The sequence below is a fragment of the Nyctereutes procyonoides genome, unplaced genomic scaffold (assembly GCF_905146905.1).
Source record: "Nyctereutes procyonoides isolate TBG_1078 unplaced genomic scaffold, NYPRO_anot_genome, whole genome shotgun sequence".
Lineage (NCBI taxonomy): Eukaryota > Metazoa > Chordata > Mammalia > Carnivora > Canidae > Nyctereutes > Nyctereutes procyonoides.
Window position 1 is genome coordinate 46,189,349 of NW_026575049.1, and position 14,902 is coordinate 46,204,250.

Genomic DNA, 14,902 nt, shown 5'->3' on the forward strand with positions numbered 1-14,902 from the left:
CTTGGGGCTGCACATTACCAGGCCATTGGAATCTTGGGGCTGCAGGTTGATGGCTCGGACCATGTACACCCGCACCAAGCACTCTTGAGGGAAGTCCTCTTTTTCACGCCAAACCAAGAACTGGCGGGGGGGCTTGGGGACTTTTGGATCCTCAGGAAAGGGGTAGACACGGAAAAGGCCCTGTGTGTGTTGGGGAGGGAAGGTGTTGGCAGTGTGGGCCCAGCTCTGCGAAGCCCTCCAGGAGGTGCCCCAGGTCCAAACTCAGGAGAGACTGGGCTGTACGGTGGATGGGCGAGGTGGGTGCCATAGAGATGCTCTGCGGGGACAGCCGTGTTTGGGAGGGGTGTTGGGCAAACAACCGCAGCGGTTAGGTGAGTTTCCAGTTTCTGCTGATGCAGACTCCCATTCTACCCCCATCCATTCCTTCAGGCTGGAACTTGCTCTCGAAGGCTCTTGGGACTTGGGAGACCAGTGCAGGCCGAGCCGGAGTGAGAAGCCCCCTGCCCATCACGTGTAAGGGGAGGAGGTCTGTCTGAACCCCCACATCAGTCAGCCTCTGGTCACCTGCTCTCCAAACTGTTTTTCAAGCCCTCCCCACCCAATCTCACAACTAGCATAGAGAACCAGGGCTTTTACTAGAGTCTTCTGAGTACAGCAGGGGCTGGGGAGACTGGGGCAGCTCAGCTGGGGTGAACACCCACCTTGAACTCCCCTACCACAGGGCTGTCCAACTTGGGCTCTTCCTGATAGAGTTTGAAGGTCTCGCAGAAGTCCTGCAGGCCTTTGAAGGCAGGCACAGCCTCCAGCTCACAGTCGTACACCTGCAGAAGGGTGCATGGGACCCAGGCCGGTGGGGAGAGCCGGGCTGGGCTCAGCCAGGGGGGACTGTTCCTGCCATCAGGGGTTGAGGGACCACCCATTCCCAGGTCTTGCTGGGAAGCATCTGCTCAGTTGGTGGGCCCAGGGTCGGCATTGCCTGCTATGGATGGGGCAGCCCTGGTTCCCAAAAGGGCATGTCTGGTGGAGGCTTGGGGAGACAAGGAGGAGACTATTGTCCACCCCCACCCCCACCCTGGTAGTTTCTAGAGGCATCAGGGCAAGGTTTGCGGGTTTCTCCCAGCAGATTTCATTGTGTCTCTCAGCGATCTCCCCTCCTGGAGGCCTCCAAACCTTCAGGGTATGGTAGTCTTTGTACTTGTACTGCAAGGACTTAACATCTCCTGTGGCCCAGAACAGCTTGCTCCACCAGTCCACTTCATGATGGTGTTCGTCCTGGTAGGGAAGATCATTCTGGAACCTCGGGGAGCAGTCACAGTAGCCTTCCTCTGCCCAGGATCATCTGCCCCCCACTTCCCTGAGCTACCCGGAGTTGTTCTTTGTTCCCTGGGGCTGAGCCTATATCACCTGGGTTTTGCTGGGACTTAACCAGAACTTTTCATACAGATAATCCAGGAGCTAAAAACGAAAGTGGGAGAGAGGGTGAGGTGTGGTGTACCTACCTAGCCTGCTCACCATCTCTGACCTCCGAGGAGAAAGTGAGTGGAGGGCAGGGCTTCCTTTCCTGGCTCCCTTACTCTAAACAGAGCCCCTTCAATTCAGGGATTGGCACATGGGATTAGGAATCAGAAGTAGGGTCGGCTTAGTTCTTATATTCATTGCCAACAGCTACAGATGGAACTCTGGAAGGGCTCAGAAATACAGAACCCCAGGCCCCACCCCAGACCTACTAGATCAGAACCTGCTTTTGCTCAAAGTGTCCCTGGGACTCCCATGCATTCAAGTATGACAAGTGCTCTCAAGGGGTAGTTCTGAACCTTGGAAACATTGGAATCACTGGAGAGGGGTGGGGGCTTGGCAACACTGAATGCTCCGGTCTTTCCCCAACAATCCTGATGGAATGGTCAGGGGCCTGGCCATCAGGATTTCTCTAAACTCCCAGACAGTGCTCATGTGCGGTCCAGGTGGAGAGTCATGGCTTTAGCGTTCTCATGTATGCGGTTTCATCCCCGCCCCTCCTTAGGGACCAGGGGCATCCCCTGTGAATGGTGTGTGAGAAGGTGGGACCTCGAGCCTTTACTCACCTTCTGGTACTTTTTCACAGACAGCACTGTGTGGAGAAAGAAAAATCATGAATCTCAGCAGAGGGAGAGGAGTGAGGAGGAGGGACAGGAGCCTGCAGGGCAGTAAGGGCCACCCCTGCTCCTGGTGCCAGCTTGAAGGTGAGGCCTGGGCAGGGCGGAGAGGAGGGGCCGTACTTGGAAGCTGCGGAGGCACGTAGTCGTCAGCCCAGGGGTCACAGAAGTAGGGCTGGAGGGAGTTGATGTTGGCCTGACCCACCACAGTCTGCTGGCCGAAGTCCTGATTATCTACCACCTTCAACGTGAGGGACGGCGCGTAGACATCCTCCATAGGCATGAACTGCAGCCCCAAGGAGAGGCCAGAGCGTGAGGCCTCCCAGGAGGGAAGGGCCGCCCCAGCTCCTGCTCTGCCCAAGGCTGCCTTACCAGAGTGAGGAAGAGCACTGACTGGGTGAAGTTAGGGTTGGTCTGGAAGTCCCTGATGGGCTCCGTCTGCAGGGACTCTTCCGAGCATTCTACCAGGAGCTGAGGGGAACGCACCTGTTTCATGTTCCGAAGGCCCCAGGTCAGAATCTGCCAGAACAGAGAAGGAGGGGTGGGCCCAGGGGCAGGCCAGGGGTCTGTAATGGGGCCCTGGCCAGAGAAAGGGGGCTGTCCTGGGAGTGATGGCAACTCATGGAGCACCCAGGGCCAGGAAACGAGCTAACCCAGGTCTCCTGTCCTGTGAGGAATCCATGCTTGTCCTCAAGACCCCCCATGAGTAGCCCTCTGGCTACGATCCTTCCCTGGCCTCCTGGGTGGGCTGTGAGGTATTGCCTTTCCTCCCCTGCTGCTTTGTCTGGCCTGCAGGCCTCAGGAGGGAGTTCCCGAGGCTGGCTGCCTCCAAGAAGTAGGGAGTGCCCCAGGTTTCTCGGGCGTCCCTTTTGCCATCTAGCTCATTGCTGACTTGGGTCCCAGAGAACTCCTTGGCACCCCAGGAAATGGCCTCTTCAGGGACCAGACTGAGGTTGCCTGATCTCAGGGGGGCCTCTCCAGGGCTAGGAGGGCCTGACCATCTTTTGCTTTTTGCCAGATTTGTGGCAGAGCACAAAGGTTCCGATGTGGGGACCTCTAGGCTACTGTCAAAAGGTAGGTGAGAAACATCCTGGCATTTGGAGTCAGGCAGGGCCAGGCCCAGATTCTGGTTCTGCCACTTACCCCTGTGTCACCTGTGTGCGTGGGCTAGTTTGTCTCTCAGAGCCTCAGTTTTCTTGTCTGAAAAGTGGTCCCTACTGCAGAGGAGCCACGAGGGGCCCAAATGAGAATGACTGCTAAAGCCCCCTGTCTACAACCCCCCACAGAGGCCTGCAGGAAGACCCTGTAAGATACTCTATTCAGAGCTTCTGCTTTTCACGTCTCTCCTGTCTCCCTCCATCTTCTCAGTCTCTTCTTGGGGTCTGAGCTTTGGATCAGGTAGTCAGGAGGCCCCAAGGAGAGTCCGCAGAGAGGGCCCCACGGCACCCGACCACTCTGAGGGGTGCTGGCCCTCCCCGACCCACACCCTCATCACCTCAACAGCCATTTTCTTTAGTGTGGGCTGGATGCTCTTGGGGAGTGTGTAGACTCCGTTCTTCCAGGGAACACTTAAGATTGGTGGCCTCTCTTTGAGACTCTGAAGGGGTGAGGTGGGAGAGCAGGGAGCATGAGGCACTAGTGGGCTCATCCACTATTCCCCACCCCCAAACCAAGTCCTTAGCAGGGCTCCAGGCCTTCCCTGAGGGGGTGGAGTTGACTGCTGGTTGTGGGGACTTGAGGCAGGGGAGTGGGGCAGGGTGGGGGGTAACAAGCATGCCCCCTGCCCCCCCGAACCACCCAGGCTCTCCCTCCCAGTACCTCAGTCTCAAGGATCAGCTCACAAGACACCAGGATCTCACACTCTTCCTCCCCTAGCAGTTTTACAAGGGGGTGCCACCTCAGAGGAGGCAGGATTCGGTTCTGGACATCCAGCCAGACCACCGGGGACCACATGCTCCGGCCCCACAAGGTCTCCTTTTTCTGCAGGGAAGGGGAAGTTCGCCAGATGTGGAGGCCAAGCTGGAAGGTTCTGGCTCCTCCCCTGGGAGGCTGACAACTCTTGGATAAGAGCTAACATTTCTGTTGACAGGATGCTGTCAATCAGACCCCCATTGGAGCACTTTCTGGATATTCTCCTCTAAAATAAAAAACTCAGCAACTTTGCCCAGTCCAGCCCACCCTACCTGGGAGTCCTGCTGCCACAGTTCCAACACCACGAGTGGTGGGCTGGCTTTGGTGTCCTCGGGGTCCTCATACAGAAGGAGGTGCTGGAAAATGAGTGTCTGGGCCCACGTGGGGGCTGCAGAGCTCCTGAGGGCTTGGGTGCACTGGCTATAGTTCAAGAAGACCAGCCGAATGAAGAGCACTAGGGGCGGGGGTAGAAGGAGAGGAGGGAGTCCTGCCACTGAGCTGTCAGGCGAGGCACTCCTTTCTGGCAGCTGCCACCACTGGACCAGATATCCAGGGAAGCCCAGGCAGGGCAGCCACGGCCACTGCCAGCTGTCCAGAAGGCCACCTCAGTGCAAGCTGCAGAGCCAATGGCCATGTAACCAGAGGCCAGGGACCGTTTGGTTCCATCCACATCGGTCTTACACCACGGGGTTGAGATCTGGGTGTTGAAGGGATGGAGGGCCCCACGGCTCCTCTGGAGGAGTTCTAAGGAACAACCACCTGTGGCTGCCCTTCCACAGCATCAGTGAGTGGCTGTGGTGTCAGGAGACATCATGCGGCCTTCTCAATGTGGACGCTGATGCCCAATGGACACAGCTCCCGGCAGATACCCACTGCCCGGGCTCAGGCCCTCATCTGGCAACCTGCTCCTTACAAACAGTGCTACATAGGACAGTCGTGTGCATAGCACATGACTCTCCTGAAACCTTCCCTGGGTCCTCATGCACAGGGCTGGAAATCGCCACACATCCTCCCGACCCCTCATCTTCTGACACAAGGGACATTCAGTCCCAAATCATGTCCCCCTTTCTTTTGTCTTCCTGTCTCATCAGTACTCTGCCAGAAAAATCCTCTTCCCTCATCAAGATTTAGCTAAGTGGTCCTGCCAGGGTAAAGCCTCCCCAACTCCGCTTTCTGGTTTCCACAGTGTCAGGGACACATCTCAAGAGCAGTCCCGTCGTATACTCCTTCTTTGTATCTTTCCCCGAAAGCCAAGGCCCTGAACTGCTGGGGAGAGGGATCTGCATGTTTGTCACCCCCTTTCTTGTCATATTTTTTATGCTGCTGGGTGGCCACATCATTGGACCCCCAAGGGCATGGGGGAAAAGGGATGCCTGTTGCCTACCCTGGGATGTCTGGAACTGGTTGGACATTATGTTCCGGGCCTGGTAGATGTAGCAGAAAAGTTGGTAGTAGTGGGGCCCTGGGTAAGAGAGAAGCCACATCTGCCACCTGCCCCCCAAGCCATCCCCCCTCCCCACTGCTTGTCCTCAGATGCAGGGTCTCGGACCACCGAAGCAGACTCTCAGATGCTTACTGTTGAAGATGCAGTAGATGAAGGGTAGGTCATATGGGTGGATGTCCTCTGGGGCAGGCCTCCAGTAGCTCCTGATAGTTTTGTCTGGACCCTGTGTCAGCCTCCTGTTCTCTTCCTTCCTAGCCTGCTCTTTCAGATCCAAACTCTGTGCCCAGGACATTCCCCCTGAGGCTCTCGGGTGCTTGGCTTGTCTCCTCTAGCGTGCACCCAGATTACCCTTCCCTTACAGCCCAAGGGTGTGGATCTGGGGCACACACTCCCCTCCTCCCCCTGCCACCAGCCATCAATGCCCTGACCTGGGGTGTCTCCCACTATCTGTCACACCCAGGCTGGGCCCTGGCTCTGGGAGGTGGGGTTGCAGAGAGGAGTCACCTAGACCACTGAGGCTTTACCATGGATCCCTCCAGGAGGAATATGGGTGCAATGCCCTTGTCCCTGTTCAGGGTCAGCCTGCGGCGCCAGCAGCGGCGGCGGAAACGGCTCTGGGGCTGAGGGTTCAGGTGGAACTTGGAGCCAAAGGTGCCATACTCCCAGCCCTCCTCCTCCTCGGCCTGGCTGGGGTGGTGCTGCAGGGAGGGGAGCAGAATGTCACCCTCCCATCATGGCACAGTGTTGGCGATGGGGACCCTGCCCAGGTGGCCCTCTCACCAGCTGCAGGAAGGAGAGGGTCTCCTGCTCCAGGCTCAGCTTCCCATGGTTCCGACAGCGCAGACGCACCCAGCGCCGGCGGCGGCAGGAGTAGTAGGTCTTCTCCACTGAGTTCCAGACCCGGGGTAGGCCTGATGGCTCCATCCCTACTCCGTACTCCCAGCCTGCAGAGGCAGGGCCATGGCCTGTGGGTGCCCGGGTGCCCAGGGGCTGGGAGGTGTGGACAGGCCTGAGAAATGGGCCCCAGAAGGCAGGCTAAAGGGGAAATGCTTTCCCTCATGTGCAGCTGTCTCGGGCCCTGAGGTGTGGAAAGGATGGTGTGGTCACCAGGGTGGCTTGGGCCCAACTGCCCATTTTACTAATGAGGAAGATGGGGCTCAGAGATGTCTTGTGACCCGCACAAGGTCACACAGCCCATATGTAGCAGTGTCGAGGTCTGAGCCCAGGTCTTCTGACTTCCAGCCCATTACTCCTACCCTGGAGCTACTACCTCAGGTGAACCCAGGCTCCATGACCATTTCCCCTTTCTAGAAAATGCTCAGGAGGTGCTTACAACCTACCCTGTCTGAAAACTAGGGCCCAAGTCTATAGAAAGGGTGGTGATCCTGAGGCTGGGGGACCCCCCAGAAATTCAGGCCCATCCCCCCGAGGCCTTGGTTGCTTTGAGGCTGTGGGAAGTGTCAGTCCCCAGCAGCTCCAGGGCCTCCTTCCCTCAGCCCATGCGACCAGAGGATTGACCTTCATCGTCCACGGCATGGTTCAGCTCCACGACCCAGTTTTCCTTAACGTGCCAGCCTTGGGGGCACTTGACGTTCTCCCTGGCTTCCACAGGGTCTCCGTTCTGAGGGGGGACAGACAGGGCAGGCCGGGGGCACCTGAGCTGGGAGGCCACCTTCACTCACTCTCCTGCACATTTGCTCATCTACCTGCCCTCATGGTGCCCCCCCCCCGCCCCCGACAGTGCTTGCTACTTCTGGTGCTCCCACCTATTCACTCAGCTGGCTTTTACTGACTTGCCTTTTCGAATGGTAAACGTATTTGTAAAAGGAAATTTGGGATAGTCACTGTGAATGGAAAATCAAAATCAGTACCATAAATAGGAAACACCCATCCCAGTGACTGTGAAAGGGGAATAGTGTGACAGCTCAGCTGGATGCTGCGGCCTGCCCAAGCCGGCTCTGTCCTTGTCGGGGAGGGGAGTGGAGTGGAGGGTAGTGCACGTGTGCGCATGAGATGGGTTCGACCCGCACGTCCCACGCAGCAGCCACCAGCCTAGGGCCACTTAGGTATAAACTGATTAAAATGAAACAAAGTCCTGAATTCAGTTCCTCACTCCCAAAAGTACCACATATCAAGTACTCAATAGCCACTCGACAGGTGGACAGTGCAGACATACAACATTTCCATCATCACAGAAAGTTCTATCGGATGGTGTGGGCTTAGGCTAACTAGCCCCAGACAGATTCTCTCCTTCTGGGTAAGAACTACCTTTGGAAGAAGCTTGGGAGGGAAATACTGCCCCTCTATGTCCTTACAGTCTCCTTGAAGGTCTCTCACCAGCCGCCTTGGGATACAAACCCCATCAGTGTGCACCCAGGGTCCTGCACAGCATGTGGGGAGCAAGGCTCAAATGGTAACCTTTGGTCCAGTGCTCATTCCACTTGGGGCAGCCCAGCTTCTGAGGTACCCACCTGGGTGCACTGTTTGTCTCCCCACATCCCCCAAGGCAGCGTCAGCTCCCGCTCACCACGTCTGTGTTGGGGATGGCTGCCGGCACCCAGGTCCCCGCGGTGTCTCGCCACTGGTTCTCATACACCTCCTCCAGCACCTGGCTCTTGTTGATGTCGATGTTCAGGAGGAGTCTAGGGGCAGCAAGACCCCATTTCCAGCACATCCCTCTGAACTTCCAGGCTCTTGGGTCCTCTTCTGCTGGCCAGTGTTCCCCTACCCTGCAGCCCCACCTGCTCTGGGCAAGGCTGGGCAGTGGGGCTTGGCACCCAGGGCAGGGTGGTGGGCAGGGACCTTTGTCTTGTGCACCCCAGCCCTTGGGTGCAGGTGACAGTGGCCGGGTGCCCACTTCCCCAGGCTGTGGCCAACTGGCTCTCCCGGTACTGCCCACCCCAATGCTGCATATCCAGGAGCACCCTGGCCTTACCTCCTCTGAGGCTCCACTGTCCACTTCCCCTGCCAGTGCCATCCTTGGGGTACGTGGAAATCCTCCTTGGGGAGGGCCTTGTGCCCCATGACGTCCGAGAAGTTGGGGCAGCGGTACAGGCCCTGTTGTCCCCATTGGTCTTTATACTTGGCCTGGTTCTCGTACTGGGGGAGGGGCAGCTGTCAGTGCCTCCCCAGCTCACAGGGGACATCAGGCCCCCCTTGGGCCCCATACTCTGGGCTACAGGCACCTCTTAGAAATGTGTTAGGCAAGAAGGGGCCAGGAGCTTATGACAGGCAGCACTTCCCCTCAGTGGCACTCGGTTGGCACAGGAGGACACTGCTCGTCCAGCTCTCACCTCAGGCCAGGCCCATGCCCAGGCTTTTACATGAACTGTCCTCTGTGATCCTCAGAGTCCCATTTCACAGGCAGGGAGACCGAGGCTCAAAGGTCAGCTCTACCCGAGGGTGCTCAGTCACTGAAGGGTGGAGTGGGCAGGTGCCTGTGTTAGAACCTGGGTGGGGGCCCCTGCGGTGTGGGTGGTCAGCCTTGCTCCTCACCCGGGGAACCCAGTGCCGCTCCACCATTTGCCACATCTTTGCTGCCTCTAAGTCTTCCCTACCTCGTCCCCCTGTTGGACATGCAGCCCCTGCTGCCTGCACCTCATCCTAAATCCCCAGTCACCTCATCTCCAAGCCCTGCGTCGGGGCTGATTATGCATGTTTTAATATATCCATTCACAGCATGCAACTTCAGAACCACAAAAATGTGTTTTTGACTCAGAAAATTAAAAAGCTGAAACTTCTTAAACTTCTTTCCCTCTGCTTTCAGAGCCTTCTCCTGAGCCGTATCGTCCCCTGGGAGCAAGGCTCATCTTGCCCTCCTCTGATCCTAGAGTGGTCTCTGACCAGCTGCTCACCCACCCCGTGTCTCTGGTTCTCTGGAAAGATGCCTCATTTCCAGGCCCCTCCCTCCCCAGAACCACCATACTGGCTTGGAGGACCCAGCTGGGGCCCGCAGGGGTCCTAGGCCACCGTGTTGGTGACAGAGGAGACCCCTGCCAGTTGGAACCTGACTCACCTCCCACGCCTTGAAGTAACTGGGAGCAGCTCCCAGGGGAACCTCCATCAGGGAGAGTGACTGGCCCTGGGGACCACTCAGCTGCCCCTTGCATCATCACAGGCCTATGGCTTGTCAACAAGGGAGCGCCATGTGAGGCTGCTCCAGGCTCTGCTACCTCCCTTTATCAGAGCCCATTTCGTAATCCTCAGATTCTGCTGGTGACATTTTTCTCCACCTCAGGTGCTGGGCAATGGCAGCTGGACCTTCCCCTGCCCCACTGGGCCACTGCTCACCGTCTCTGCGTACACAACAACTTTGCCTTGGCGGAGCAGCTGCAGATCCTTGCTGTCCGTGACGTTGCCGAGCCACATGCAGACGCGGAGGTGGGCCGGCAGTGTGTCCTTCTGTCCTTCACCCTCTGGGTACTAAATCAGAGGCAGGTCAACCCCACAGGGGTGCATGTGCCTCGGGAGCAGGGGCGGGGGTGAGGGGGGCACACACCTGCTCCTTCACAATGAGCCCTTGGAGCATCACACTGAGCTGGGTGCTGGGGCTTAAAGTGAACAGTGCAGAGTTCCTGCCTTCCAGAGGGAGATGATATGCAAATGGTTATACCTGTGACCCCATGCATGACGGAGAGGCTGGTGGGGGTTTGTGGGAGGACAGTGCCACCCAGGGAGCCAGGGAAAGGTCCAAGAAGGAGTGGTGATGTTGGGGACATTGACAAGGCAAGTGTTGAAAGTGCAGGGTATGCTCTGATCCTCACACACCTCTACGGTGGGGAGAGCATCATTTTCGCCACACTCGTTTTATAGAGGAGCAGATGGAGGCCTGGAGGTTGGTTGGTCTGAGATCACACAGACCAGTGAGTGGTACAGCCAGGAGTCAAGTCTCAGTGGTTCTCGCAGGATGAGAAACACTCTGATGAGCATGGGAGGGGTCTTGCACAATGGTGGGAAGGGCCCAGGGCAGGCAGGTTTGGGGGTGGGGAAGCCCACAGTGGCCTGGCTATTGAGAGTATGTGGCTCTGAGAAGGCTACTGCAGTGAAAAGGGGCTGGGGCCAGGCCAGGGAGGTTCAGCATTCTCCAGGAGGCAATGGGGAGCCAAGGACATCTCTGAGAGCAAGGGAGAGTATTCCCCACATGCTGGAAGGAGGAAGGGGAGGAAGGCTGGAAGGAGGGCTGTCATCAGGGGTGCTGGAAGGAGGAAGGGGGGAAGGCTGGAAGGAGGAGCTGTCATTAAGGCAGGGGTGCTGGTCAACCAGCCTTATTTATGGCCTGTGTTTGATATGAGGGGCCGGTGCCCAAGCCTTGTAGGCATTAAATGTTTTGGGAAGTACCCAATCCTGGTCCAGGGGAGAGATGACAAGGAACTGGACCGAGTATGGTGTAAGGATGATGAAAGAGATGAATTTGAGGAACATTTATGAGGGATGTGGACTTGGCATGAACCACATGATGATGGGCCTTCCTCTGGAGACTGCTTCAACCCCACTTCGCCTGCTAAAGGACCCAGGAGAGGTGAAGTGGGCATGCCCTCGGGAAGACTCATGGGGGCTGCCCCAAGAGCTCAAGGTTTCTCCCTTGGGGGCTTTCTGGGCCCTTTCCTCCTGAGGAGTGGGTTGGCCCAAGGACTCCCAGCTTCCCTACCTGCAGGAGGAGTGTCTGTATCTTCCCACAGAACCTGCCCGAGTGCAGAGCCCCTGTCGGGGAGAACAGGATGCTGTGAGCAGGGACCTGTGCGTAGGCCACTCGCTGCTCCTTGGACATCAGCCAGATCATCACATCCGGGAGGGTCATCTGGGGCTGCCGAGGCGGGAGGGCGTCAGGCCAGCGTGGCTGGCTGTGAGTCCCCCTCCCCCGCCAGCGTGTCCAGTGCCCACCTCGGGGAGCACCGCATTGAGGCGGTACAGCCAGTCCTCCACGGTGGCCACCATGTTCCTGGGCTTAACTTGCTTGGCCTTTTGGGCCAGTTCCTGCAGGAGGCGGCTGCGGAGCTGCCACCTCTTCTTGTCCAGGTCAGTGGCTTTGGGCTTATCGGTCATGCAGGGCAGAGGGTGTCTGTGGCCAGGATCGGGAGGGAGGGTGCTGGACCTCTCTCCGCCTCACCTCACATGACCTCCCCCCTTGCCTTGTGGCCAGTGTGCGCTTCCTAGACTTGAGGTCCTGCCTGCCCCTGATGGCCTGGCCCCTGAGTTCTCCCCCTTCCCCTCCCACCCTCCAGCCCCATGCAGTGTGCCAGGCCTGTGTTCAAGGAGCTCCTTCGGAGGTGGGTGAGAGCTGTGGGACAGGGGCCAACCAAACCCTGGGGGCTGTGGGGCTGGGAGAGGCCTTAAGATGAAACTTCCAGCACAGGCCGAGCCCTCTGGAGGTCACTGTGGACAGGAGCAGCAGCTGGGGAAAAGCTGCGGGCCAGGATGTACAGGGCTTGTCAGGATGACAGGGAGAGGCTTGCTTTGGTGGAGCAGCAGGCATGGGTGTAGGGACAGCCAGGGCAAGGTGGGGAGGTCAGGGCCAGTTTCCAGAGGGCCTCATCGGGGGAGGAGAAGCAGCTCTGTGGTTTGGGCTTCAAGCTGGGGAGAAATTGGAGCGGAGCTCCTTTCTTGAGGAGGTGGGGGTTGGGGTTGTTCTGTCTGCACCCCAACCCCATGTGAGCCTAGCTCAGCCCCGGCCTGGGACCACATGCCCCTCCCCTACTTGCAGTCCTCCACCAGCTCCTTCAGCAGCTTCTCCCACTGGGGGAGCAGAGCGGGGTCCCTTGGATTCCTTATGGACTTCAGGGTGTCCAGATTGGCTTTCTGCCCGGCAGGAGAGAAACAGCCAGTGAGCATGGGGGTTCACCTGAGAGAGGTTACAGGGTTGACTGGCCCGAGATGTTTTCAGTCAGGACCTAGGGGCCTTTTGGGTAACCTGAAGATGTCAGTCCAAAGCTTTCACATGCCCTTGCAGGGCTAGGATCCCCATGCACTCTCTCCACTACCCGACAGAACTAAGTGGCAGGAAGGAACTAGGAGAGGCCAGGACTGTAAGGAGTACAGAGTCTTGACCTGGGGCTTCCCTTCTATGCAAAAAAGTCCTAAGGTGGAGGCACCAGGTGGCTCTCCTGCCTGAAAATGTTCAGTGACTTCCCTTCCTTAACAGATGTCTAAGATCTTTTGTGATCTGACCTCTTCGTTTCTTTGGCTTTATTTCTACATCACTCCCAGGCCCTCACTGTCCCTGAACATCACATCATCATGGCTTTGCCAATTTTTCCCTTCTCTGCAACCGCACCACGCCCCCAGCAAACTCATTCTTTAAGACTCTGCCCAAATGTCACCTCCTTTTGAAACATCTCCTCTGATTATCCTCTCTTCATCTCCCCTCCCCCATCCCCAACCTCACCACCCCCATAGCTCTGGGTACTATATTTCCAGCTCTAGCTGTGCCCTATGGTAGCTATTTGCATATCCAACCTCCCAGATGGTAAGGCTAGGCACTGTGTTTGTTCAGCTTTGGGTCTTCAGTGTCTAGCAGTTGCCCGACACCTGCGTCTTCACTGGTGTGGAATGCATGAGTGAACTGAGTGACTGGCTCCCTAGGACGGTGATTTAGTTCCCCAAGCCTCCCAATCAGTGGCCTGAACCCACCCCTTCACCCTCCCGTACCACTCACCAGGCGGTCCCGAGTGAAGTAGAGGAGGTTGAGGCAGTTCATGCGGAAGCTGCTGTCCTCCCAGAAGGAGGTCACGGCCACGACTGGCTTGCTGTTATACCAGGGCACATAATGGTAGATGTTCCCTGAGACACACACACATGTGTGGGGATGTCTGAGGGACTGTGGGAGGTCTTTTCTTATTGTGTCCCCTCAGAGGACCTTCCCTTCCATTCCTCAAGGATGCCATCTGCTAATAAATCTGAATTGGACCCTTCCCGCCAGAAGGTGGACTGGTGGCCAATTGAGAATGTATACACTTTGATGAACATAGCTGGCCTTGCTGAGCATTCATTGTGCTCAGGTGTTACATAGCTTTTCAAAGTCCTCAATTTACACATGGGAAAATCTAGGCCACGGGTGGGCAGTAGTTTGCCTGGGGTGGCACAGCCAGGTGATCATAATGCAGGCATCTAGCTCCAAAGCCTCATGCCCTTAACCTCAGGTAAGATGTCAAGGCAAAGGGCATGCCTTGAGGTAGAGTATCCCTTTTGGGTGATCTGTAAGGCAGAGGAGGAGTGGGCTCTAGGTTCAGGGGGAGACCCAGGGTTTGGTTGGGGTGGGCAGACATCTAACATAAAGGGCCTGCCAGTACAGAGGTACAGGGTCAGGAGAGCAAGGCTGGATAAAAGTCAATGATGGGCTTGGCAAACTAGGTTCCCTGGCCATATTCATTATTCAAATGAGGGGGGAAGCTAGATGAAATATACATTCATTTTTAAATTGCTCTGAGTTGTATTGCTGGCTCAATATAGGGAAAGAAATCTACAGAAGCCAAAATAAAGTAAAAGCAGAAAATCTGTGAGGCAAGCAAAGGCAAAGCTGACTTGCCCTCCAAGTTTCTGGCAAATCTTGGAGAACCTGTGCTCTCTTTGGCAAGGGCCAGGGCAGGGGGCTCCACAGAAAAAGCCTAACACTGCTCAAGGTGAACAGTCTCACAGGAGATCCTGTATGTATGTTATGGGTTGAATTGTACCCCCTATAGAGCTATGTTGAAGTCCTAACCCCACTGCCTCAGAATGTGACCTTATTTGGAAGTAGAGTCATTGTAACGGTAATTAGTCAAGATGACATCATACTGGAGGAGGTTAGAGCCTTCACTTAATACAGGTGTTCTGATAAGAAGAAGAGAGGGACACAGAGAGAGGACAGCCAGAGAGGAAGACACAGGGACTGACGGAGAACACCAGGTGAAGACAGGCAGAAGTGGTCTGGTGTGTTTGCATGCTAAGAACACCAAAGGTTGTAGGTAATCACCAGAAGCTGGGGCAGAGGCTTGGAACAGATTCTTCCACAGATCTATCAGAAGGAACCAAGGGGGGTGGTGCCTGGCTGGCTCAGTCGGTAGAGCATGAGACTCTAGATCTTGGGGTTATAGGTTTGAACCCCCATGTTGGGTGTAGAGGTTACTTAAAAATAAAATCTTTTTTTTTTAAATAAAATCTTTAAGAAATTAAAAAAAAAAAAAAAAAAGGAACCAACCCTGCCAACACCTTGATTTTGGACTTCTAGCCTCCAGAACTGTGAGAGTAAGTCTCCACTGTTCTAAGCCACCCAGTTTGTGGTGCTTTGTTAGAGCAGCTGTAGCAAACTAATATGGCATTGCAAAGCTAAGATTTCAAAACCTGAACCCTGAGTTGATGAGAAACAACCCCCCACCAAGAAGACAACAGTGAAGAAACCAGCCCATCTCCAGCATCACTCTGGATAGAGAGAATAGAAAAT

The 14,902-nt window shown here is 56.3% G+C and overlaps 1 protein-coding gene across 1 annotated transcript in view; it reads right to left on the reverse strand.

Annotated features, from left to right (window-relative positions):
• Positions 1-14,902, reverse strand: part of FER1L5 (fer-1 like family member 5) — a 52,033-nt gene that overhangs the window by 6,601 nt on the left and 30,530 nt on the right. Inside the window, exons 20-41 of the mRNA XM_055328512.1 lie at positions 13,139-13,263; positions 12,182-12,282; positions 11,368-11,545; positions 11,135-11,290; positions 9,778-9,909; positions 8,423-8,586; positions 8,015-8,129; positions 7,006-7,108; positions 6,268-6,431; positions 6,012-6,170; positions 5,620-5,764; positions 5,428-5,505; positions 4,316-4,497; positions 3,936-4,112; positions 3,628-3,717; positions 2,505-2,651; positions 2,256-2,418; positions 2,082-2,107; positions 1,405-1,455; positions 1,171-1,272; positions 702-821; positions 19-180 (exon numbers count right to left, since the gene is read on the reverse strand). Of these exons, the coding sequence (XP_055184487.1) occupies positions 19-180; positions 702-821; positions 1,171-1,272; positions 1,405-1,455; positions 2,082-2,107; positions 2,256-2,418; positions 2,505-2,651; positions 3,628-3,717; positions 3,936-4,112; positions 4,316-4,497; positions 5,428-5,505; positions 5,620-5,764; positions 6,012-6,170; positions 6,268-6,431; positions 7,006-7,108; positions 8,015-8,129; positions 8,423-8,586; positions 9,778-9,909; positions 11,135-11,290; positions 11,368-11,545; positions 12,182-12,282; positions 13,139-13,263 (2,840 nt within the window). The remainder of the gene's footprint in view (positions 1-18; positions 181-701; positions 822-1,170; positions 1,273-1,404; positions 1,456-2,081; positions 2,108-2,255; positions 2,419-2,504; positions 2,652-3,627; positions 3,718-3,935; positions 4,113-4,315; positions 4,498-5,427; positions 5,506-5,619; positions 5,765-6,011; positions 6,171-6,267; positions 6,432-7,005; positions 7,109-8,014; positions 8,130-8,422; positions 8,587-9,777; positions 9,910-11,134; positions 11,291-11,367; positions 11,546-12,181; positions 12,283-13,138; positions 13,264-14,902) is intronic.